The 24,613-nt window shown below is 44.2% G+C and overlaps 1 protein-coding gene across 7 annotated transcripts in view; it reads right to left on the bottom strand.

The window, feature by feature from the left end:
• NRK (Nik related kinase) overlaps nucleotides 1–24,613 on the bottom strand; it is a 126,704-nt gene that overhangs the window by 75,146 nt on the left and 26,945 nt on the right. For 5 of the 7 annotated variants that reach the window (XM_077922435.1, XM_077922436.1, XM_077922437.1 and 2 more), the window contains exons 4-14: nucleotides 18,466–18,591; nucleotides 15,350–15,460; nucleotides 14,116–14,206; nucleotides 11,360–11,490; nucleotides 9,697–9,751; nucleotides 8,262–8,340; nucleotides 7,089–7,264; nucleotides 5,967–6,039; nucleotides 4,502–4,709; nucleotides 2,802–2,963; nucleotides 2,089–2,253 (exon numbers count right to left, since the gene is read on the bottom strand). In XM_077922435.1, coding sequence (XP_077778561.1) covers nucleotides 2,089–2,253; nucleotides 2,802–2,963; nucleotides 4,502–4,709; nucleotides 5,967–6,039; nucleotides 7,089–7,264; nucleotides 8,262–8,340; nucleotides 9,697–9,751; nucleotides 11,360–11,490; nucleotides 14,116–14,206; nucleotides 15,350–15,460; nucleotides 18,466–18,591 — 1,377 coding nt within the window. Of the gene's footprint in view, nucleotides 1–2,088; nucleotides 2,254–2,801; nucleotides 2,964–4,501; nucleotides 4,710–5,966; nucleotides 6,040–7,088; nucleotides 7,265–8,261; nucleotides 8,341–9,696; nucleotides 9,752–11,359; nucleotides 11,491–14,115; nucleotides 14,208–15,349; nucleotides 15,461–18,465; nucleotides 18,592–24,613 lie in introns of those variants that run through there. The other 2 variants (XM_077922438.1, XM_077922439.1) reach the window with 2 other exon arrangements.

Raw genomic sequence — 24,613 nt, 5'->3', positions numbered from 1 at the left:
ATTATTTCACTGGGGGGAAATGGTTTGAGTCAATGATTTTGTCCCTGTGAATCCTAACAACTCCCCTCCCTCCCCGAGCAAAATCGACATGGTGCCAAATGGGATTAAAGGAACTGAACAGGCAGAACCACAACGGCGGCGGCATAGCGTTGGAAACACACAAGGCACAATCAGCACTTGCAAGAGAAACTGCGTATTTATGTCAGGCCCAATTTGCTTCCTTTTAATGCCGCACACTTCCAACAGAGACTCACTGCCTACAACTGCTAATGTCAGAAATCCACAACAGTACATTTCGATTAAAATTTAACAGTAATGGCATGGACTAAATTTTACAATGCGTTTCATTCCAGTACAAAGAGGTCATTTATGGAATACATGTCAGCGACGCAGATGAATATTGGAGCTGGCATTTTGCGATGTGTGTTTCCCTCCCCTCGGGCTACAGATTTTTTTTAAAAAAAAAAATTAGAGGAGAAAGTTGAAGCAATGAAGCAGAGCAGCATTTCCCATCCCTTAAAGCAGGATTGGCTAACCTGTAGTCCTCAAGCTATGCCTGGATTTCCAACTCTTACTATCACTGCCCATTGGCCTTGCAGACTGGGGGATTGTGGGGACTGCAATCCAGCAATATCTAAAGGGCCAAAGATTAGCCACTCCTGCCCTAAAGCTTAGAACAGGCATAGGCAAACTCCGACCCTCCAGATGTTTGGAACTACAATTCCCATCAACCTTAGCTAACAGGAGCAGTGGTCAAGGAAGATGGGAATTGTAGTCCCAAACATCTGGAGGGTCGGAGTTTGCCTATGCCTGGCTTAGAACTACCCAACTAGCCAACCAACCTCTAATAAGTCATTTATACTGACTTTTTGCTGAACCCATGATTTTGGGGAGCCCCCAAACTAGAGACCATCAGTGGCCTTTAACCAGAGAGTAGGTCAGAGCTTTCCAAACTTTTCATGTCGGTGACCCTTTTCTTGACATGCATCATTTCGTGACGAAGTAATTCAGTTTTACTAGTAAACCGGAGGTTAAACTAACCTCTTTCCAGCCCCGGGAGGAGCACGGGGAGTGTCTGCACGACACACCAAAGTCATTCAGGTTTATTAGCAAACCGGAGGTGCACAAAATTCCTGAGCATCATCTACCCAGATGACTTCTGCAAGGAAGCCAAGCCATTCATCAAATTCAGTCCCCACCTATCTGTAGTATCTAATGAAAGAGGAGTTTCGCCATTCTCAATCCTATTGCTGGCTAAGAATGGTGTCTCTCATTCAGCTGTATTATCTAGACAAGATGCCCGTCTTTATATATTCTGCACTCATTCACTTGAACACACACCCTGGATGCGTACTGACAAACATCAACAATGATTAAAACCCACAACCCACCTTTCAGTATGCATTGAAAGTATACTTTAAAAAATTCATTACCCTAACTGGGAGTACAATAAGATTGTTCACTTAGTTCTCACTGAAGCGGTAAATTTCTGTCTCAGCTGTAAAATTCAGACTACATGGGATGGGCAGGGCTGATGTTTGTTTACTTATTTAAAACATTTTTTTTAAAAAAAAATCCCACTCTTCAGCTGAAGAAAGGCTTCCAGAGCACCTAACAATTATCAATAATAACATGGGCCCTGCCACCAGTCCCTAATATAAAAAACACAACATAAATGGAAAAGGAAGGTTGGGGAGCACTGCTGTAAGGGATGTGATTCTTACCTTTGTACAGGCTATGTCCCAGCCAAGTCAGAGGTTGCTGCAAATGTGCACATACACACATTCTCCAAACTGACATGCAAGAGGCATTATAATGGCTCAAGCTAAAAGTACGTGAGGAAGGTGCAGAGGAGAGCTAGAGATGCCTAGGGCTTGGGGAGAATCCCAAAGGCCATACAGAAAAACAGCAAGGGCCATATTTTGCCCCTGTGCTTGAGGTTCCCCATTCCTGGCTTAGATAAACAGAGAATCTAATGGCTTCCTTTTTCTCCAAGTGAAATTTTGAGCATGTTTTAAAAACCCCACCTGCCCAAGCAGATCATTTTCAATCCAGAGAACAACCCATTCCCAGAGAGCTGCAATGTACCTCTTTGCTTGCACTGTTCGATGGGAGACGGGTTTGGGGGCTGAGGAGCTTCGGGGGATCTTTATTCTTCTGCTTGTGGTCATGTTGGAGAGAAAGCAGCTGTGTTTGATCTTTGGGAAGAGTCCGATGAAGCTTCTTGCCATGATGCACTTCTTCAACTTTTTTCTAGGGTGGGAAAGAAGCAAGAAAACACTGTGAGGAAAGAGGAAAAATTTATAAACCCTATGGACTTTTGGCTAGGTCGGGTGGACCATCTCTTCCCTCTAATGATGAATGCAAATGCCTAAATCAGGTGCAGGGTCTGATTCAGGCATTTGGAACCATGGGAACATGGTGACTCAGAGTAGACATAGTGAGGACATGTGCCTAGTAGAATTGAAATAAGTGGGACCCACAACTAGGGATATGAGGAAGCAGCAATTTCTGTCCTTCCCTGGGTTTGTTGCAATCAGCATTGCTTCCATTCCACTACAGTTCAGCTTCAGTTAAAACTTATGCTAACTGTCTTGCTACCCTCTGTGACTGAAACGTATGGAATAACCTGGAAAACCACCACCACCTGGGTTCCTCTTTTTTTCCTGTTCACCCTATTTGCTTCTGAACGCTTGGGAGACGAACAGGGTTTTGTTTTTCCATTTTTCTTCCAGGCTTTACATCTCACATTTGCCACAGAAAATGTGGAGATTTTCTTTTCTGCAAAACTACATCCACACCTGATAATTTTCCAGTTTCTTGTCTCCTTCCACTTTGCTCCACTCATCTTCACAACTTTGCAGGACATCTTTATCCTTCTCTGTTTTGTTTTGAGCTGCCTTGATCTCCGGGCATCTCCTTTCGAAGTCCAAATGCTTCCGAAGCTCTTCTCTCTTCTGGTGCTAAACACATGCCAGGAAATAATATTGGTTTCATTTCATCTCCCATCATAGATTGCTCATAAAAGGAATTGCTATTAAAGTCATACTGCTGCTATGGCTAATTCTGTGCACACATGGCTTTGAAGCCCATGCTCTACAATAGCTACTAATCTACAAAAGCTGGAAATGTCTTCTCATCTTTATTAACTTGTGTTGACAAGCTAACTAGTAAGTGGTCTGAAAGAAATTGCCCTGAAGTATCCCAAAAGAGAACAGCTTTGCTGGGAACATCAAGATGCCAATGAACCCTTCGGCTGTTCACACAGCCCCTTTGCTCTTGCCTTTGTGGTGGGAGCAAATACACCAGTAAGCCTTCCATCAACCAAAGTTTTCTGATTCATCTGATCTGGGAAACTAGGGTTATTGGCTCCAACATAAGCTGGGATATGGAGGTGTTGGGTTGAAGTTGGCTTCATAACCTTCATTAACCAAAGTTTCCCAGTTCTGGTGAACTGTAGTCAGCTGAAGTAATCCTAGCTCATTTGCTTCCGTCACAAAGTAGGCTGCATTTGTGGCCACAAGATTCATTCATACATTGGCTGGTTAAACCGAGATGTGATAGTTTAAACTAGTTCATTGTCACTCATCAAAAAGTGTGAGCACTAACAATAACATTTATAAAGATAGGAGTTCAGTTCTGTAAGTGACCTACCTCAGTCTTCAGTAGCCTTGCTCTAGAACAGAGTTTGGAATAGGGGCAAATTACACCAGCGTCATTTACTCTGGTGTAACCTGCTCTTGCTTCCTATATTTTGGATGGCTCTGCACACATCCCTCCAAACTGAGACAAAGTTTATAACACATAAAACAGCATTCCCTGCTACTTCTGTCCAGCAGTGGATAACCTGCGGGCCTCCAGATATTGTTGGACTAGAACTTCCATCACACTTGATTATTAGCCATACTGGCTGGGGCTGATGGGATTCTACTTGGAATCTGGAGGGCCACAGATCTGCCACCCCTGCCTCTGTCTTTCTCCCCTCCACCTGCTGCCTTTCCAATATCAAAATGTAGACCATAAGCACCTTGGGGTCCAGGGCCTGGCCTTTTTGCTATGATTTGCATAGGGTTACACTTAAGCCACTCTGTGTATGTGCACTGCCAACACTAAATAATAGCAGGAATCTGTTTAAAAACATCTGCACTGTACATTTAAAGAGGCATCGTACCTCTCAAAATGGCCACAGCTTCCTCCAAAGGATCATGGGAACTGCAGTTTTTAAAGGTGCAGGAAGTTGTTAGGAGATCCCTCTTTCCCCCTTCACAGAACTACAATTCCCAGGTTCCCTGGGAAGAGGGGCTAATTGTTAAACCACTCTGGTTTACAGTTCCCAGGATTCCTTAGGGGAAGCCAGGGCTGTTTAAAGCATCATGATGATCTTTGAGATGGAGTGCAGATGGGGACACAAGAAACATGGCTTCCTTTCTTATTTGATATTTGTAATGCAGTACTACTGTCATGCAGGAAAAAAACAAACAAATCTGAATCCAAATCGTACATCCTCCAACTTTTTCCTCTGCAGCTTTTGTTCCACAATCCGTTTCTGCCTCTCTTCCGAGAGCTGCTTTTTGTACTTTTCCTGGTCTTTAAGCTGCTGCTTCTGGATCTGCTGCTGTCGCTGAGGTTCGGAATGGCTTTTGTTCTCTTGCTGAAGCCTCAGGAATTCACGGCGCAGGGTGGATTCACCAGGGAGATTAACAATGGAGCTTAATTTTTTTTCAAAAAAAAGAGAGGAAATATCTGTTTGACTAACCATAATATTAAGGCGACAGAGCAAACACAGTGCCACTGGGGGAAAGCTTGCTGTCCTAGCTTACAGAAGAAGAATGTTCCAGGAAAAAAAATAATCACAGAATCTCTCTCCCCCACCAGCCCTCCTCTATATTTACAATGCCTCTGTTTTAACAACACTTCAGAATCCAGGCTAAAGCTGATTATCTGTTTGTTCACTGGAGATTTTACTTCACTGTTGCCTTCCCAAAACAAATTTTAGCATCTGTTCACACTTTATATTCATCAGCAAACACTGAATGGGAACAAGAGACAATTCAGAGAGATATATATATTTGAGTTTTCATGGAATCCCATTTTGATGGCAAGGGACAGGGCGAGCAACAGGTCAGTGCTTCAAAGTCTAGTGGAGTTTCCCTCAGATTTTAGCAGCTGAAGTAAGTAAGACGTCTGGCATGATTACTTTGTTTATTAGGAGTAAGAGCTGCTTCCTTTATTTCCATACAACCCTAAAACTGCTTACCTGGTAGTAAATGTAATTGAACTCAATGGGATTTACTTCAAAGTAGGCATAGTTGCACTGTGAGCTTTTAAATTCTGGCAAGCACAACCCCAGCCTCCTCAAGTCTTCTGCAATTCCCTCGACATGGCAAATCATTGGGGCTTACTTCTGAGTAGGCTTATTTGGCTCATGGGGTTGGTTGGCTCACAAACTCTGTGTCTTCCTTTCTCAGGAAGAAGAGAAGCTGTAGCTCCCTCTTCTCTGAGTGAGATAGATACTGTTGCTGTGAACCAACCCTGCTCACTGCATCTGTATCCTTCAGGGAAGAGGGAGAAATAGTGACCAGATGTGGTTGACAGGTCTGAGTGCCTTTTCAGCCAGCTGCCTTTCTCCTCTTCCCAGTGGCAGCGGCGCACTGTGGGTGGTGGCAGGAGTGGACCAGAGCCTTACACCTGAGATGGTAGCCTTATCAATGGGCCTCAGTGAGTGCCCAAACATGCCAACTCCTGATACTGGCCCTATGTGGCTCCTTCTTCCAGGGGAAGAGTTTCCAGGCCCCCTGTGCAGGCAATCGTGCACAGGAAAGAGCAACTTAATTCTGCCGCTCTAAAAGGAATGCATCACAAGGCAAATGACTCCAAAAATTGCTCTGGAAGTGTGCAGATCAAACTTTGGAGTCACCTCTCTCTTGGGTGCAACCCAGATCTTATCTACAAATGCAAAATGTAACCTTGGTTCTCCTTCATCTTCATTCAGCTCATCGGCTTCTTCCTCACTTCCACTGTATTCATATTCTGTTTCATCTGAAAGAAGAAGGAAAACCAAATCTAGCTAGGAAACTTGACTGCTTTGTGTGTTACAATCTGCCCCCACATTTATTGCAACGAACACTGGAAACTGTCAGACATTTTAAACATACGAGCAGCCTGACATTCACTTGTTTTCTGCTTAAATGCAATATTATCTGATTTTTTTATCTTACTGATCTGTAATGATGATGAAGTCTTGTCAACGCCTAATTGCCTAATCAATCTTTTACTAATATGTAGCTATAGTCAGCTCTCAGTGAAGTCCTACTTCAGTTAAAAAAACACAGCTTCACACACAAGCTATTTCAGGTACACAGCTAAAAATGCAGTAGGTGAATGCTTTGAATACAACCATCACATTTGCAAAACTGTCTATCAGGTCGTGTGCTAATCAGGGAGCCAGAGTTGACTGAGGCTCCCTTCTGAATGTACGTTCAGGGGCAAACCCAAGTTGGTCAAAGCATAATGTGTGAAGGTAAAGCTGGGACAGAATCCTGTCTGAAATTCCAGAGAGCTGCTGCCGTTCAGTGCAGACAATACTAAGCTAGATGGACCAATGATCTTCTCAGTATAAAGCTGCTTCTTATGTTCTTTGTTCTCTTCCATGCTAAGGTTAACAGGGAGGAAGCTGGCAGCAATTCAATTAATTAATTTCATGAAATCGACACACCTCTTGATTGTAAAAAGCCTCAAAGCATTTTACAAAAGATAAATCAGTAGATAAGTCAAGAAAAAAATTAAAACCCTGCTTTAAAACATACAAAAGCTACAATACCAAAACAAATAAAAATTACCTCAACTTCCTAAGCACCTGGGTAGGCTTGTCTAAACAAGAATGTTTTTACTAGGCACTTGCTTGATCTCAAGAGGCAGGGGGTTCCAAAGTACCACACTAAAATCTCATTCTAACAAATGTGGAACAGGTATTATGTAGTCTCTGCAGCAGTGCCAATTCTCTCAACTGAAGTGGTTGAATTGGCACAGGTTCGCTAAAGCGATCCCATAGGTAATCTGGTCCCAGGTTATTAAGCTTTAGTCCTTACCTTTCTCTCCCTTCTTCTTCCTGGTCCTATCTAGGTGGTCTTTTAGCAAGATGCGCACCTGTCGTTCATTCTGCATGTCTCTGATAAAGGAATGTTTGAGCAGGGTATCTGTTGCTGGGCGATGCACGTAATTCTTAACCAAACAGGTGTCCACAAAGTTCAGAAATTTCTTTGACCTAAAAACACAACAACAACCTAAAGACTTCTTTTCACTCAGGACTTCTCCCTTGCAATTCCTCAAACAGTTTAGAAGAATATCTCAGCAAGTCTAAACTACTGCAAGGCACTCTATGCGGGGCTGCCCTTGAGACTGTCCAGAAGCTGCAGCTAGTGCAAAATGCAGCAACTGGACTATTCTATTGCATCTCCCATCATGTGCGCATTACACAGCTCCTAAAGGAGTTGCATTGGCAGCCCATAAACTGATGGGCTAATTTTAAGGCTTTGGTTTTGACCTACAAAGTCCTAAACAGTTTGGGACCAGGATCCCTAAATAAGAACTCTCCCTCCTTACTGCCTTGCACTATTGCAATGATAACTGATGAGGCCCTCTTGGTTGCACTGTAACCTTTGGAAGTTCATTTGGCGGCAACCAGAAAGTGCCCCTATCATGGAGCTATCTCACTTCTGAGCTCAGGCATGCGCATCAGATTGGTGTCTGCTACTACATTCCATGTTACCTGCTCAGGAGATGTCAGGGATTGACCTTGGGGCCTTCTGCATGCAAAGGGTCATCTACACTGGCAGTCCTGTACTATACCCCTGAGTCACTCCCTTGCACTGCTTTAATGTAAACCATGTCTGCACAGAGGCTGTTGCAACAAGGGACAAAACTTCCAGTGCAGATAAGAGCTTGGAAGGAATCAATACGATCACAATATCTGGGATGCGTAGAAAGCTTTCAATAGTCTGAATCGAAACAGCTGCCAAAATTGTGCTCCAAGCCAGCATATCAATGACTACTAGCCATGATGGCTATACAATACCTCTGCTATCAGAGGCAATATGTTGATGGAAACCACAGGTGGGCAGAGTGCTGCTCATGTCCACGATGCAGGTTGGTCCCTGTGTAAACAGGAAGCTAGACTAGATAGACCATTGGCCTGATTCAGCAGGCTCTTCTTATGTTCTTAACAAGTTAGCATTTATTGCCATTTAAGGGACGCCTCTTACCATTTTCTGGATTTCAGTTTTGGGGGAGGGTTCCGTGGAATGAGAAACAGAGCCCTCATGGGATGCATGTCACATAATGCTGCAAGAAGAAGAGGAAGAACAAGCACACATATGCAATCTGTTAAAATGGATACCTTCAGCCTGGCTCTCCCAATCCTGCCATCATTTGATTTCTCTATATTTGATTGCATTTCATGCTTGATGAGAACATGTGAACAGACTTTGCTTAAAAGCACTGGGTTGCATCCAGACTTAATCGTACTTGCAACAGCACCAACGGGATTTAGGTAGTCATGACTCACAAGTCCCATTGATTTCAATGGGCTTGCTTTAGGTATGACTAAGTGTGGTCTATTGTGTACAAGGCAATCTGAAAATGCTATCTATGTTGTTCTAGCTGTGATGTCACCTTCAGACAAATGCAAGTTCCTTGTGAGTTAACAAACAGCACACAACATTTCATGAGCAACTTGCATGCCTTAACTAGCCATTGATGGCAGCAAGATGAATGTATAAACTGGCTCCACTTATAAGGCTTGAATTTCTGACTGTGTGACATGATGTGAAAATCGTCACTGTGGTGCTTGATCCATGTTGTCCCAAGTGTTCACTAGATGTTATAGCTATCATGTGATGAACATGCATATGTGAGCCAGTCCTTCCTCTTGCTACATGCTTGGCTCTTCTAGCAAGCCAAATGCATTTCCAGTTCTTACTTTCTGCATTTTACTCCATTGGCTGGAGTCTTGTTATTTTGTAAGATTCTCTGTATCATTTATCATGGAAAACCACAGCCTTCACAGCTCTGGGAGGGGTGGGTGGGATAATGGGATTTGTGGAACAGGCAAGTATGTTGCCAGGGGTGGATTTAGGGCTGTGTGCTGGGCTTTGGGAAGGAGGTGTGAGGCTCTAAAAGGGGTTTAGAGTCCTTCCATCTCATTCCCAAAGTCTAGTTAGCACTTTCCCAGCTTGGGGAAGGAGGTAGGAGGACTATAGGACCCTGCTAGAGCCTTTGTGCCTCCCTCCCAAAGCCAGACACCTCCTTACCCATCTTTGGGATGGCAGTGTTAGGGCTGCCGGTGGGAGGGGGAGTCTTGGCCTTGCATAGGGTGCCATAGTACCCTAGTCCACCACTGGTGTTGCATTGGTTTTCCATCACACAATGGCTTCAAAAGGGTTGGGTGGAAATTGGCTGCATGAATGAGTAGCAAAAAGTTCCTTGCTTTGAGCAACAGTGCTGCTGCTGCTGCTGCTATGTGTGTGTTTACCTCTAGTTACAAATAAATCTATTATTCGGTTTAGTAACCACAAGGACAATTTACTGGAGGCTATGTAAACTTGGAAATACACATATTCAGCCAATGTTCTACATTCAACAAGGGCACTGACATTAAGACTGAACATGTTATAGAAGGCAAAACAAAACTAAACTTACGAGGAGCCCCTTCGGCCATCTCGATAGCTGTGATTCCCAGTGACCACAAGTCACTCTAAAGGAAAACAGACAATGCATAAACATAAAGGGACAGTAGAGAGCAGGTTGGCACCACTTAGGGCCTACCAAGTGGAATGCAACTCAACCATTGCATAGGGACGGGCAAATGTGCTGATTGCACTTTCTCTTTTTCTCATCTTTCTAATCTTAAGTTAAATTAACAACATTTACACATCAGTTTGCATTTTTTTCAAAGGTCCTCATGAAAATTATCAGCATTTTAGTGCAAATTTCTTCTAATAAATACATTTATGAATGCAATTTTGCCTAATATGCACATTTTTGGCAGAGCAGTTTCCTAATACAATGCATCTATCTATGTTATTTTCATTCATGTATGCACATGTCCAGTAGCACCTTAGAGACCAACTAAGTTTGCTCTGGGTATAAGCTTTCGTGTGCATGCACACTTCTTCAGATATAGGAATAGGTGTTCAATCCTTTTAAGCCTACTTTCACTGGCAATTACCGTATTTTTCGCCCCATAGGACGCACCGGCCCATAGGATGCACCTAGTTTTTTTGGGGGGAAATAAAGGGGAAAAAATTATTCCCCCCACCAGGCGCGGGGCTGGGGCGGGGGAAGCCCGAGCTTCCCCAGCCCCCAGAACAGGCTGCTCTCCGCAAGCCGTGGGAGCCCTCCCGCGGCTTGCGCAGAGCTACCCGAAGACCGGGCGCGACTGCTCAGCGCGCCCGGGCTTCAGGTGTGGAGGCAGCTCTGCGCAAGCCGTAGGAGCCTGGCGGGAACTCCCACAGGCTCCCAAGGCTTGCGGATAGCTTCCTGAAGCCTGGAGAGCGAGAGGGGCCGGTGCGCACCGACTCCTCTCGCTCTCCAGGCTTCAGCGAAAGCCTGCATTTGCCCCATAGGACGCACACACATTTCCCCTTCATTTTTGAAGGGGAAAAAGTGCGTCCTATAGGGCGAAAAATACGGTACTTAGAGTTAACCCCAGACAGAGTGTTTAATTAAGAAACAATAAAAATAAATTCTCAGGTAAACTGAAATCTCTGATGAACAGGATCAGAGCTACTAATTTCCTAAACCCATTCCCACCCAACCAAACCACTTCCATCCTCTCCCAGTTGTCAACTGTCACTTCCCAACTCTGGAAAGTCTTAAAACGTTATACTCCAAGGGCTCTTCTCCTTCCTTTTCCCTCTCATCCAAACTCTATTACAGCAACAAAACACCTGCTTATTCTGTTCATTGGCCAAGGTTTTAAGTGAGAGCAAAGTGACCGAGGGGAATCAGAACTGAGCAAGAAAACAGAGGGAGAAAACAACAGTGAAGGTGTGATGTGATCAAAACAAAAAACAGGGAGCTGACTTTAGATACAGAAGGGATGCTGTGGAAGAAATAGCCGTGGACTGGAAGGCGGCGTAGGGGACAAAGGAGGGCTGGATACAGAAGAGTACATAAGGCAATATTTATGAGGTGGAAGACTGTTGTGGTGCAGATCACAGTGGTTGATTTAAAGAAGTGGAGGAAAAAACCAAACATATTTGTTTCCAGAGCAAAGAAAGAAGTGAGAACAAAGCATGTTTTGGCCAAAGTGCTTGGAGAGGAGGTGGGCAGGAGGTCAGCCAGCAGCAACAGGACTTACTCTGTAGTCATATGTTGACTCTGGGTTTTCATCACAAGCAATGACCTCTGGTGCCATCCAGTAGGGGGTCCCAATGAATGTGTTCCTTCTGCCAATTGTCCTGTCTAGTTGGGCACTCACTCCAAAATCCACTGCAAAAGCCAAGCAGGCACAAGCAATGAAGCAAGCGAGGGGTGCGTGGAACCACACAGCTGGTTGCAAAAAAGCAGAGCATGACCACAGGGAAGGGCCCTCATATGCTCTTGGTGACGTGCAGCTGAATGCATGAACTGAATCCAGTCAAAACATTGTGCTTGAGGTGATGAGGAGGGATAAAATGCTCAGTTGATCAAGCAATTACATTGTGTCATGTCCAATGTACTGCTAAGTTAAAAGTCATTCAGCGATATGCTTGTTCTGCTGGTGAAATGTTTTGCACTAGCAAAACACCGTTGCACAACCAACCTAAGCAGGTTGCTGGTAACTTTGTTGTGAAATAGATTGCACAATCTGTTGCACCAGTTTCTGATAGTGCAGCTATTGCAATGCAGCTATTGCATTGGGTTCTGCTCTTGCACAACAGTAAAACTTGCATTAGCTGAAAATGAACATTGGGTATAGCCCATTTAATCGAGACTGATTAAAAACTTGGTCCAAGTGAATCAGGAAGGTGTTGGTTTTTTTAAAAAAATGTTAACGCTTTTTAGAAATGTAAGTACTTACAACTCCACATTCTAAGAAGAGTCATTCCTCTTCTCTTAGGCAGGAGGGAATCACTTTTCAAATACCCTCTTAGAATGGACATTCCTAGTTCTTCATCACACAGTGATGCTTCTTGCATGTTTTTGAAGGGTGAGAATTCCTCTTCAAATGCCCTTCTTTGAAGAGGCATTCTTCTTTTGAACATGAGGGAGTATCTCTTTAGAGATGGTGCGTGCTATGCATGTGTAGGCATCATTGTGAAAAGTGAAAATGCATTTCCCCCCTTCAAAACTAATGCTTTTCTTGCCTATACATTTATGTATATATAATACATCTAATTAATCAGTTAGAAGGACAGACAATGGCTGAACATATGCAGATATAGGCTTCAGTTAGATGTAATGGAAAGCCATGGTTTCCCACTATGGCAAGAAACAATGGCAAGCCTGAAGCTAATGCATTCCCTCTCTCCTGATTTGTACTATCAAGGAAGAGGAGCTTCTGATTTTAAGTTAACCAAAGTTCCCTGTAATGTGCAACCTTGGGGAACTATGGCTTGCTTAAAGTTCGAGAGCAAGTCAGGATTAGAAACCATGGTGTGATCCTGGCTTGTTCTCCCTAGCTATAATTAAATCAAACAGTCCTTTGATTTAGGGCATCACAAGGAACTGTGGCTTGGTTAAAACTGTAAATGGATGCTTCCAATCTCCTCACAGGCACAAACAAGGCAGAGAGGGAAGCATGTAAGCTGAAGGTTCGCCATGTGTGTGTGTGTGTGTGTGTGTGTTTACAAAATAAAGTGAAAAAAGAAGAACCAAGTTCAATATGTGCTAATTTATACACGGTTCTTATAAATGCTAATACATATATGATTATTAATAACTTACTATATTCTGTATAAACTTATTCCAAATATAAATATATTTATCTATACAAAGTCTGTGCTACAAGCAATCCGTTCATATGTTGCAAGTGCTGCCACATATTATTCTCACCATGGGAAGCCATGGGTTCCTGTTGTCCCTGAGCTGAGTCCGTGCAACATGCACTCCATCTCAGCTAAGACTAAATATTCTATCTGTGGTGTTTGAGCTGCTTTGATCACTCGCGCTGCCTACAACACTTGATACTGTGGGTGTCAAATTATAGTCAAGCTGTCAAATTATGTCATCAAATTATGGGCATGCATATGTGAGCAAACCCTGAGGACAAAGGTTTAACAACTCCTTAAATCACTCTTCAGACTCCATCTCTCGTCTCACTGAAGGAGCTACAGGTGATTTTCTTCACTTGATGAGAAAACTTAACTATATGCTTCCAAGTGTGTATTACAAAGAAAGAAAGAAAAATTAAAGGGAAAGGTGCCACCCCCCAAAAAAATATAATTCTCAATAATTCTGTATCTTCGTGACAAGGGATGGGTGGATCTGCCTCTTTCCAGGCCACAGCCATTTTGCTGGCATTCATTCACAAATCCATTCTGTCCTGTTTTTCTTAGTTAATCTTATATTCACAAATTTCAATGAGTGGATATGCAAAGTCATATTTATACAGTGGTACCTCGGGTTACATACGCTTCAGGTTACATACGCTTCAGGTTACAGACTCCGCTAACCCAGAAATAGTACCCCGGGTTAAGAACTTTGCACGGCAGCAGCGGGAGGTCCCATTAGCTAAAGTGGTGCTTCAGGCTAAGAACAGTTTCAGGTTAAGAACGGACCTACAAATTAAGTACTTAACCAGAGGTACCACTGTATATGTATTTTATTTCAATGTATGCATTTCTTAATGTATGCACCTTAGTGCTTTTAAAAAGGCTTTTCGAGCTGAGAACTGCACTACAGAATTCAGAGATGTGAGGAACCTGATTACATTCTGAACCCCACATTAGTCTGGGGGCTGTGGATCAGGGTCTGTTTGCCTCAAAATTCACAAATGTGAAATCCTTCAAGTGTCCCTATTTACAACACTACAGTTACCTCTGAAGCTTCGCTACTTGTTGTGCGTTGTAGCAGCAAGGGATGCATTCAGTAGCACATAACAGTCCCCATCAAAAAAAGACAAGGAACACATACCTAGCTTCACTTCAGCATTTTCTGTCAGGAGCACATTCTGCCCTTTAATGTCTCGGTGGATAACATGATGAGCATGTAAGTGTGCTAATCCCTGGAAGATAAAAAAACCACACTGAGCTATCTTGTCCCTTCCTGCTTCTATTCAAACTAGACAACAAAGCTTGTATCTTGGGTGAGGAAATGACCTCTCTCACTGCCTCATTCATTCAGCATCTAAAGATAATCATCTGTGGTGGGTAGTGGGAGGGAGGTCCTTGAAATAAAGAACATATTGCAATGCAGTTGACTGTATGGTGACTTGCCCAATAGTGTTGACATTGTGCGCTGTCTAGATAGGCTAGACCTAAAAACATAAGACCTAAAAACATAAGAACAGCCCTGCTGGATCAAGCCAAGGCCCATTTAGTCCAGGATCCTGTTCTTACAGTGTCCAGCACCAGATGCTCTGATGGGAAGCCCACAATCCTCAGCAAGAGGACCAATAACTCAGGGAGATGACTGCACCCATGGCACATGCTGGCACTACTTACGTTGAAAAATACAGATTCTAGAAGCAAAATTTAGGTTGCTAGGTAAGATGTTGCAGTTCTCTGAGGTTTAATTTTAAGAAAGGGTGCTACCTCCATGCATGGTGCCAGCTGCTCTTCTAACAGTACTGTCTGGCTTCTGCCTCCCCTCCTCACAGACTGCCATTCCATTGCCACAGAGCAAGCTCACTGGGCTACATGGAATCCCCGCTTTCTCCTCTCTTTCCTACTTCCGAAAACACCAGAATTCCCCTGAAGTGTTGCTGATAACTTCCTCATTTTCCAGTAGCTCCATAGGCCAGGGGTCTGCAACCTTTAAGACAAAAAGAGCCACTTGGACCCGTTTCTGAAGGGGGAAAAAACTGGGAGCCGCAAAACCGGGAAGGTGACGTCGGGACGGTGCGTGACTAACGCACGCACTGCCCCCATGCGACGTCACAGCCATACAGCGCCCGCCACAGTGGGGAGTGTCGGGGTGCACAATGCGCCTCCTCCCCTCGCTAGTATCCGCCCCGGAGCCATGGCAAAGGTGTAAAAGAGCCACATGCGGCTCCGGAGCCGCGGGTTGCAGACCCCTGCCATAGGTGAAGTCATCATAGCAAAGCTCTTGAGTTTACACTTAGTACATATGATGGTGTCAGATGCATGCCATCCCAAGTCTGACTCAAAGAAAAATTAATGTTTGCTTTCATGGAGGTGACTCCTACCCTGAGAACTTCTCTGCATATATACGCAATCCAGTCTTCTTTGAAACAGTTTCCTTTTGTCTTCTTCACCAAATCTGTCACAGAACCAGCTCCACAATATTCCATCACCAGCTGGGGAAGAGCAAAAGCACAGTTATTTATTGCTGAAAAGAAGAAATGTAAGGAACAGGTACATTATTATTATTATTTGCCTGGCTGGAGTTAAACACAACATTTTATTTATTTATTGGTAAGATCCTCCCCCTATTGTGTGGGCAGGTAGTCCCTCCCCCTACCTGGCCTGATCACCTTGGCAATGCCTCCCCAGGCGGGATTGGGCAACTGGCTCAGGTAGGCGGAGACCTCCAGGTATCCCACCTGGGGGGAGGTGAAGCCAAGACTGTGCTAATGGTGCCACATAGGGTCCAGGGGGCTGTGCGTGACCACACAAAGGGCGCCCCCCATTTAATGTGGGGAGCGGTCATTACTTTAATTTAAAGCGATTTGATTAAGGTTTGACCAGTGTCAATTGGTTTACCTGCTGTGGCTTCAATATTGTACGCTGCTGGGTTTTGTGGTTTTATCCTGTTTTTTACTGTTTTCTCATATGATGCCCAGAGAGCAAAAGCTACTGAGTGTCTAATACATTTAGAAAATAAACAATCACTGCCCCTGGGAGACAAATTGTGGTTTGGGCATGCCATCTGAACTGAGTGCATGTAGGCTTCCTGTGCATGTATAGCTGAATAATTACTGTGTTCCTAGCACTTGCCAAGTGAATCTAATGGCTGGCAAAAGGGTGGGGACCACTATGTTGTTATTCCATGCCATCTCAAATAATGAATGGGCTGGATCCGCTTTAGAAAGTGACTGTTCAAGGATGGAAGAAGAGCATCTTCAAGCTCCTGTTAATACTAGGATTTGACCAGTTCTTAATTTTGGGGTGTCTTTAGGTATCACTTTTGCCACAGGTACCAATCAAGCACACAAAACAAACCCTGTAAACTAATTAGCAATTATTTTCAGCACATTTACCAGGTTTATTTATTTATCAGCAGCAATTTTTTTACCATGCCTTTTAGCCACAAGACCTCCCAAAGTGACTTGTATCAGTTAAAAGAAACAAACACAAGCCAGTTCCTGCTTGCAATCTAAAAGACACAACACATAAAGAAGAAAGGATGAGGAGGGAAGAGGAAAACACACAAATTCAGACCCCAGTTTGTAAAAGCTACATAGCAGCTCTTATAAAGACCATCTGGAATGGAAAATGTTCAGCGAGAAGAGGAGGGACCAAATGAAGCTGGTCTCTCAGCCAAGCTGATGGTGAGATCTTGCTTTCCATCTGCCTGAAGAAATGGCTGTTGCTAGATGACAGCTGAGGACAGAAAGAACCAGATGGAGCAGGCGCCTTGGGAGAGCCATTGAAATTGCCTTGCCTCTCTCTCTACTACAGCCTGATGGAATGGCTGCTGGTCAGCGATATTAAAAACAAACATACTCATGCAGACACACACTGCATTAAGTTGCTAATGTTCCCGTTGTTTCCATCTTGCCTGTAATAACCTTTTAAAATATGTATATATAACTAAAGCACCTTCTAATGCCACAGTCAACATTTGCATCTATTAGATTCCTTTGCTCTGGTCACAACTGCTAATTTCATGGACAACTGTGCAAAACGGCAATTACAGTGGCCATCAGTCGGCTTCCAGATGGTCGATAACCATGACTGATCTCCCTATGCAGCCACAAAGTTACAGGCATGGAGAAGACCTGAAGGCCAATGAGTCCCATGTTCTGCACTAATGTATGATCCTCCCTAACAAAATATTAGCCCATGTCTCCCAGATACTAAACTGCAGGCAGGATAAGCCAAATAGCTTCCTGATCTATGCACTGGTGTCCCTTGTGAACAGAGGAAAAAGGGAAGTGTTTGCCTTCCCAGGACAAGCATGGTTCATCCACTCCTCATTCTCCTTTCCTTCCTTCTGACCTAGATTAGTTACAAGCAGTGGCGGAAAATGTGGAGTGCCTCTGCTCACCTGTGACTGCTGCTTGGCCACATTGCTGCTGCTTCCTGGGAGGTGGAAAGGAAAGGTCAGCCAATGGGGAGGTTGGTGCAGTGCAAGCCAGTGTGGCCTAATAGTTCTCTAACCTGGGAGAGCAGGGTTCGAACCTGTACTCAAACCATGATGCTCTCTGGGTGACCTTGGGCCAGTCACCATCTCTGAGCCTATCCTACCTCACAGGGTTGTTGTGAGGGTGAAATGGGGGGGGGGGAGAGAGAGCCATGCTCAACACCTTGAGTTCCTTTGAAGATAAACGTGATATATAAATGCAATAAAGAGAAATAAAAATAAATAATAGGATAACAATCTCCACTTAGAAGGCTTGTTGAAAGAGGAAAGTCTTCAATGGGTGCCAAAAATAATAAAAATGGTTCCTATATGATATGTAATGAGAGTTTCAAATGGTAGGTGACACCACACTAAAGGCCTGGTTCTCATTTCATGCGGAACAGACTTCCTGATAAGATGATATATGCAGAGTGCAATGAGCAGCTGGGTATGTACTGTATAGTGGTACCTGGGGTTACAGACGCTTCAGGTTACAGACGCTTCAGGTTACAGACTCCACTAACCCAGAAATAGTACCTCGGGTTAAGAACTTTGCTTCAGGATGAGAACAGAAATTGGGCTCTGGTAGCGTGGTGGCAGCAGGAGGCCCCATTAGCTAAAGTGGTGCTTCAGGTGAAGAACAGTTTCAGGTTAAGAACAGACCTCCGGAACGAATTAAGTACGTAACCTGAGGTACCACTGTAAAGGAATTTTCAGAAATTCTTCTACACCCTGATTCTACTAACTGGTCCCAGTAGTGGAAGCTTCTACCAGTGCAATGGAAGGGGAAGGGAATTGTTCTGAAATGCTTGCCCTGACAGAATGTTGGGGAAAGTGTGACACCGAATTACTCCCTTAGTTCAGGAAGCAAGGAATGAAGAGGGGAGAGGGAGAGAGAAAAAGAGAGGATATAAAGGAGCTGAATGGGGGGAAACCTCTATTCCCTAAATGGGCACCGAGAGTAACTGATTAAACAGGGACCTTTAAAGTTGCAGAAAGAGAAAACTGGATACCTACCCACAGCTGGTCATCCTGACCCACAGGACTTTTCTTTACAAATGCTCCATAATATGTTGCAATGTTCCTGTGATGGGAATATTTCTTCAACATGTTTATTTCCAGTTTGATTTCCTCTTCTTCATCCTAGGGCAAAAAGAAGGGTGGGGAGATTACAGGGGCATCAATATACAGAGAGAGTTCTCAGGAGCCTGAGCTGAGCTCAGTGAAGAAAGACTACTCAAGGCAGTGTTTGTGGAACTCACTGCCACAAGCTTGGAGCTTTAAAACGAGACTGGACAAGTGCTTGGCAAACAGGTCCACCAACTGCTAAGGGCTTAGGTGCACATGACTGTTATGTACTGAGTTGAATAGGATCCAAAATGCAGCAGTCTGATTCGTCCACAGGAGCCACCCAATCCAGCTCCAGGTGGAAGTGAATCCGCAACCTGATTGGCCTACAGGAGAATCCCAGAATTAGCCAATCACGTGGGGCCCATTGTGTAAGTAATGTATATAAAGCAGACATTCTGGGGGAACTTCCATTCCTTCTCACTACTATGAGCTGAATAAAGAGCATGAAATCCACTCTCAACTCCGAGTATATTTCAATGACGTTAAATGCACTACTTCCATATGTCATGATGCTGATGGAAATTGCTCTCCAATGCAATGAGGATCAAAGCACCCAGAATTTGCTTAGGTAGTATCTGGCCTGTAAACAACAGCAGGACCAGTCCAAGGCATTTTGCTGTCTGAGGGAGAGAACCAAATGGTATCTTACACCTCACACATCATGGTGGTACATATTGCCCAAGGCTAGCCAAGTTACTCTGTAACCTTGAAGCAGAAAATCCTACAAGCACCTTACCACCTCCCTGGCAGTAAGAAATACTAGGCTCTTTTCAATAATGGTCCTTCTCAAATTACACCCATTAATGGATATGCCTCACTTAGGTCCATAAATCTGAATTGTATGCTCTCTGCTCTTTCAGAATCAGTTTTCTGAGGCCACTGCCTCATTTTGCCCTACGGCAGAGCCGGCTTTGAACAAACTGTTGTTCAAAGCAGCTCTGACATGCGAAGGAGATGTTGCTTGCTTGACATGTGCTATTTCTCGGGTTGATGTTTACATTCAGAAACCAATCTGAAACCCACCCAGACCTAAGGTGCGAAGCACACGCCTTTAACCTCAAAAGAAAGACATTCACATTATGGCTAACGTCATTTCCGATGACCTCCTCTATAAGTATTATTATTGGTATATATTTATTCATACCCCACCTTTTCCCCTGGCAGGGACACAAGGCATCTTACAGATAAAGTAAGACAGCTAAAAAAAGACCAAAAAACCTCCAAATCATTAAAAGCAATTAAACATATCTATCTATCATCTATCTATCTATCTATCTATCTATCTATCTATCTATCTATCTGTCTATCTATCTATCTATCTATCTATCTATCTATCTATCTATCTATCTATCTATCATCTATCTATCTATCTATCTATCTATCATCTATCTATCTATCTATCTATCTATCTATCTATCTATCTATCTATCATCTATCTATCTATCTATCTATCTATCTATCTATCTATCTATCATCTATCTATCACATGACAACATAAACTGGCAACATTAACTCCGCCATGTGGAAAGCCCTTGCAGACGATCACAGTGCCTAAAGACAGACATTTAAGTTATGTATCCACAGCAGGGACCAGAGGAGGAATGACCGCTGGGAGGAGCACAGAGAGAAGACGCACCATGGTGCATCTGCAGTAGCACAACCAGACACCTTCGTCTGCCCCAGCTGCAACAAAACATGTCTCACCCATATTGGTTTCAAAAACTACAGCAGGTGCTGTAACTCTCCAAATGTTTGACTTTACCCCCAAAGGTACATTCTTCCATTGTGTGTTGAACCAAAGGTGAACTGTTCTGGAAGCTCTGCAACCGCCATCTTGGTAGTCAAGATAACCCCACAATTAATTGGTATCTGTTGTAGCAATGAGCTCATATGTGTTTATATGTGCTTGCTTTGAGACAAGCTAATTGGCCTGCTTTGAAGTTATCCTTATTTGGGGGCTTGAGGTGTTGGGCTCTGAGCCCAGAACAGGGAACAATGTGCAAGATTTGGGTATTTGCCATATGCCCTCATCTGGTCAGGTGCTGCTTTGTTTTCTAAAGAAGTTATAAATGTTGCTTGGGTTTGGACAAGCTATCTCCTTACTACAGTGTCCCTTCTGTAAACCTGGCAGAGTAATTTCCTGTAAGTCTACACCTTTGTGTAGGTGCTACTTTTTTGAGAGCCTTTTTTTGGTATACCTGCACCCAGCCATTCCCACGGACCTTCCTTTGGGCCTGCAGTTCAGAACACATTGTCTCCTGAGACAGACAGGTGCCAACTCAGAATATACTGTTAAAAAATAAAATCACCACAAAAACAGCATAGCACCAGACCCCTCATTAAAAGCACATACCCTTCAACATTTTTCCACTGAAAATAGGGGCGTCCCATTCCATAATGATAATTTTACTATTTCTACACCACACATCTTACTGGGTTGCCCCAGCCATTCTGGGCAGCTTCCAACATACATAAAAACATAATAAAACATTAAACAATTAAAAAAAACAACTTCTCTATAGAGGATTGTGTTCAGACAGCTCAGAGGTGAGATAACTCCTTACCCTCCAATATTTCTCCAATGAAAATAGGGACGTCTTAAGGAAAAGTGGGACATTCTGGGATCAAATCAGAAACCGGGACGATTTCTCTAAATCAGGGAAGTCCCTGGAAAACAGGGACACTTGGAGAGTCTTAAAACAGTCAGTACTTAAAGCCACGTTGGAACAAGAAGGTCTTAACCTGATAGCAGGACAACAATGAGGGAACCAATCTAGCTTCTCTAGGGAGGGAGTTCCAAAGTCTGAGAGCAGCCACCGAGAAGGCCCTCTCCACAGTGTGGCTGTGGGTGGCGGAACTGAGAGGAGGGCCTCCCCTGAAGGTATTAGAACCTGGGCAGGTGCATATGAGGGAATACAGTACAGTGGTACCTCGGGATGCAACTGTGCGCGTCACTTTTCGCCGCTTCTGCGCATGTGCGTGATGTCATTTTTGAGCGTCTGCGCATGCGCGAGCGGTGAAACCTGAAAGTAACGCGCTCCGTTACTTCTGGGTTGCCACAGAGCGCAACTCGAACGCGCTCAACATGAAGCATATTCAACCCAAGGTAGGACTGTACAGTCTTTCAGACAGCTTGGACTTTCAGACACTTTTGACTTACCGGTAAGTTATATAGGGCTTTATAGGTCATAAATGGCACTTTGAGTTGTGTTCAGAAACAGACAAGTAGCCAGCCAGTAGAGCTGTTGTAAAAAGAGAGCTGCATGCTCCCAAAGCTGAAGTTTCCAAGCACTTTTCAAAGGTATTACAAAGCATTATAAATCTTTCCCCAATTTTTCGAAAAGCAAAAGCTGTGCTTCGCATCCACCATAAACGCACTAGGTGGGCTGGATTTAGATTTGGAAGAAGGCTACCCAACAACCACCTGGAGCACAGGGCTCAGAGGGGTACCTGTCACAGGCTATCAGCTCAGCTTTCTGCAAAATAGTACAAAGCAGCTGGTCTTCACTTGAAAACCTGGCACCCATTCACTGAGGAGCCATTGCTGTGTTAACGTTCTTGTAAAAAAAAAAGGCGTGAAAATCTACCACAGATTCAACAAACAATGTAGCTGATCCTACTTAGGTGCTTGCACATTTATATGGAAGGGATAACCTGTGCATGCAAATTGTGCATCAGTGTTGTGAAATGGACTACAGTAGCAGCATTAAAATGCCCCCCCCAAAAGACACCCATATGAAGCTATTTGGAGGCAGACCATAGTTCCATCTTGCTTGGTATCGTTTACACCAGGAGTCAGCAATCTTGGGTCTCCAGATACTGCCAGACTTCAACCCCTAACACCCCCATCCTTCATTGCCAGAGTGGTCAAGGGTGGTGGGATGTGTGGCCCAACAACATCTGATGACCCAAGATTGAGGAAGGATGTTCTACAACATGTGATGGCTGCTTTTCCATTCCTACATGGAGTTGCTGGAAACTGAACCTGGGGTCTTTCACACGGAAAGCGTGTACTGAACAACTGAGCTATTGTGCCACCCAGTGGCGTAGCGTGGGTTGTCAGCACCCGGGGCAAGGCAAGTAATTTGCGCCCCCTAACCCGTGGATTTGCGCCCTGTAACCTGTGGATTTGCGCCCCCTAACCTGTGGATTTGCCCTAACCGCAGATGTTGCGCCCGGTGCGGCCGGCCCCCCCTGCACCCCCACGCTACGCCACTGGTGACACCGTTATCTCAAAGGCAACCTCCAACTACACTTTAGGGCTACTAATCTTGGGTATCTTACAGATTTTGCCATAATGCATACAATAAAAAGCAGGCACCTTAAATCTTTTCAGGCCCCAGACCCATTTAGGGTCCAAATATACGTTTGAAGACCCATCTCTTAATCTTCTACCATACATTTGGATGGTGGGAGTGCTCCTGTTGCAACCCACCTTGCAATCAGGCTACGATCCACTGGTGGGTCCCAGCCATCAGTTGAATAACAGCCTTGAAACCCACTGTGTGAATTTATGATTAGTTTGCAGTACTTATCTGGCATTATGAATGGAGGAACACAAAGGAATAAGAGCCGAATGAACTAGAGTGTCTGGCAGCTGCCTTCGTTATATCCGTTTCCCCTCAAAAAGAAGAATGCAACCGAGACTTTGATCTTGTCGAAAAAGCGCCCTGCCCAGTTAATTCTGTCAGATAACAGGAAGTGCGGGCGCTGGGGAGATGCTTGCAAAAACCACACTGACTCTCATATCCAATGCAGCAGACTGAAAGTTCCCAGGCCCCTCCCAAAAGCTCGACACTGAAGCAGCTCTTCCTGACAGATGGGCAAATCGTCCCAGGGTGATCACCACAGCATCCTGCTGCCTGAGCAGTTTACAATGAAGTGGCTCAAGATCAAAGCTTAAAAATGAAGGGGGACCCAGAGCCACTAAGCTGCCAGAGTCCTTCAAACAGAGCAAACTACACTTCACAGCCACTTTAAAAGCCGAGGGTGCAAAAAAAAAAGGAAAGGAAAGGAAAAGCCTTTTCAATGGCAGCACCTCCGTGACAAAGCCTTGTACCCAGGAGATCCCAGGTGTTGATCTGGGTCCTGCTAGGCCTGCAAGGTGGACCACACTCAGCAGTTATGGTATGTTTTGTGCACACAGTAGAAGAGCTGTGATGGCTCGAAACGGATGACTCTGTGCAATGTCTGTCTCCCCTGTACAAGCTGATCAGTTTGCATTTCTGCTGCTTTTGATAATGGCTCACAGAGACCTTGGCATTATGATTAGAAAAGCAGCCGTGTCGCCTAATCAAGGGTGAGAGTATAACTTGTTTTGGCAAACCAATGCAAAAGGTCCCTGAGCAGGGAACCACTGATGAAGCAGGGGGTCCCAAATGGTCAGATTTCTCCCTTCCAGGTCAATCATGGTGATTCATAGTCCATGTTTTATTCCTTTTTTTTTTTTTGAAAAAGACTTCAGTACAAAACCTTTGACAGCTACCACCAGTCAGAGAAGCCAACACTGGGTGAACCGTCTAGCTGGTAGTAGGGAGCCCAACGTATCCACTCAGATTTGTAGTCCTGCCACACCAATTTGCAAGCTGGGCGGCAGCAAATAAAAACTGTCCCCCCCCCCCACCTCTTTCTTTTTTTAAACAACTGGTGGGGTGGGGAATTGAAAGACATATTTGCATCAACAACTTGTGGGTTGCCGGCCTGTCTACAGTGGCCTAGATTTCACAGAGCAAACGGCTGGTATATGCAGGGGGCAGTGATGTTATGAAAACGCAGCAGGGGCTGCAGTGAACCGACAGGAAATCTTCTATTTGCTATCTCTGGAAACAGATAATCACCCAGAAATAAGTAGGGAGAGGCTCCATTGCTTCATTATTATAGACCAGAAAAATATACACAACTAAGCATCATCCATTGCCATGCCCCAATTGCACAAGCATGATTGAAAACGGGACCAGCTGCCTATATAACCATCCTCAGTTGCCTTTGGAAAAGGGATGTGTGGTGCAAAGAACTGTATTTATACAAGCAGATC

Source organism: Podarcis muralis, chromosome Z (assembly GCF_964188315.1).
Source record: "Podarcis muralis chromosome Z, rPodMur119.hap1.1, whole genome shotgun sequence".
NCBI lineage: Eukaryota > Metazoa > Chordata > Lepidosauria > Squamata > Lacertidae > Podarcis > Podarcis muralis.
This window is presented reverse-complemented; position numbering and strand designations above follow the sequence as displayed.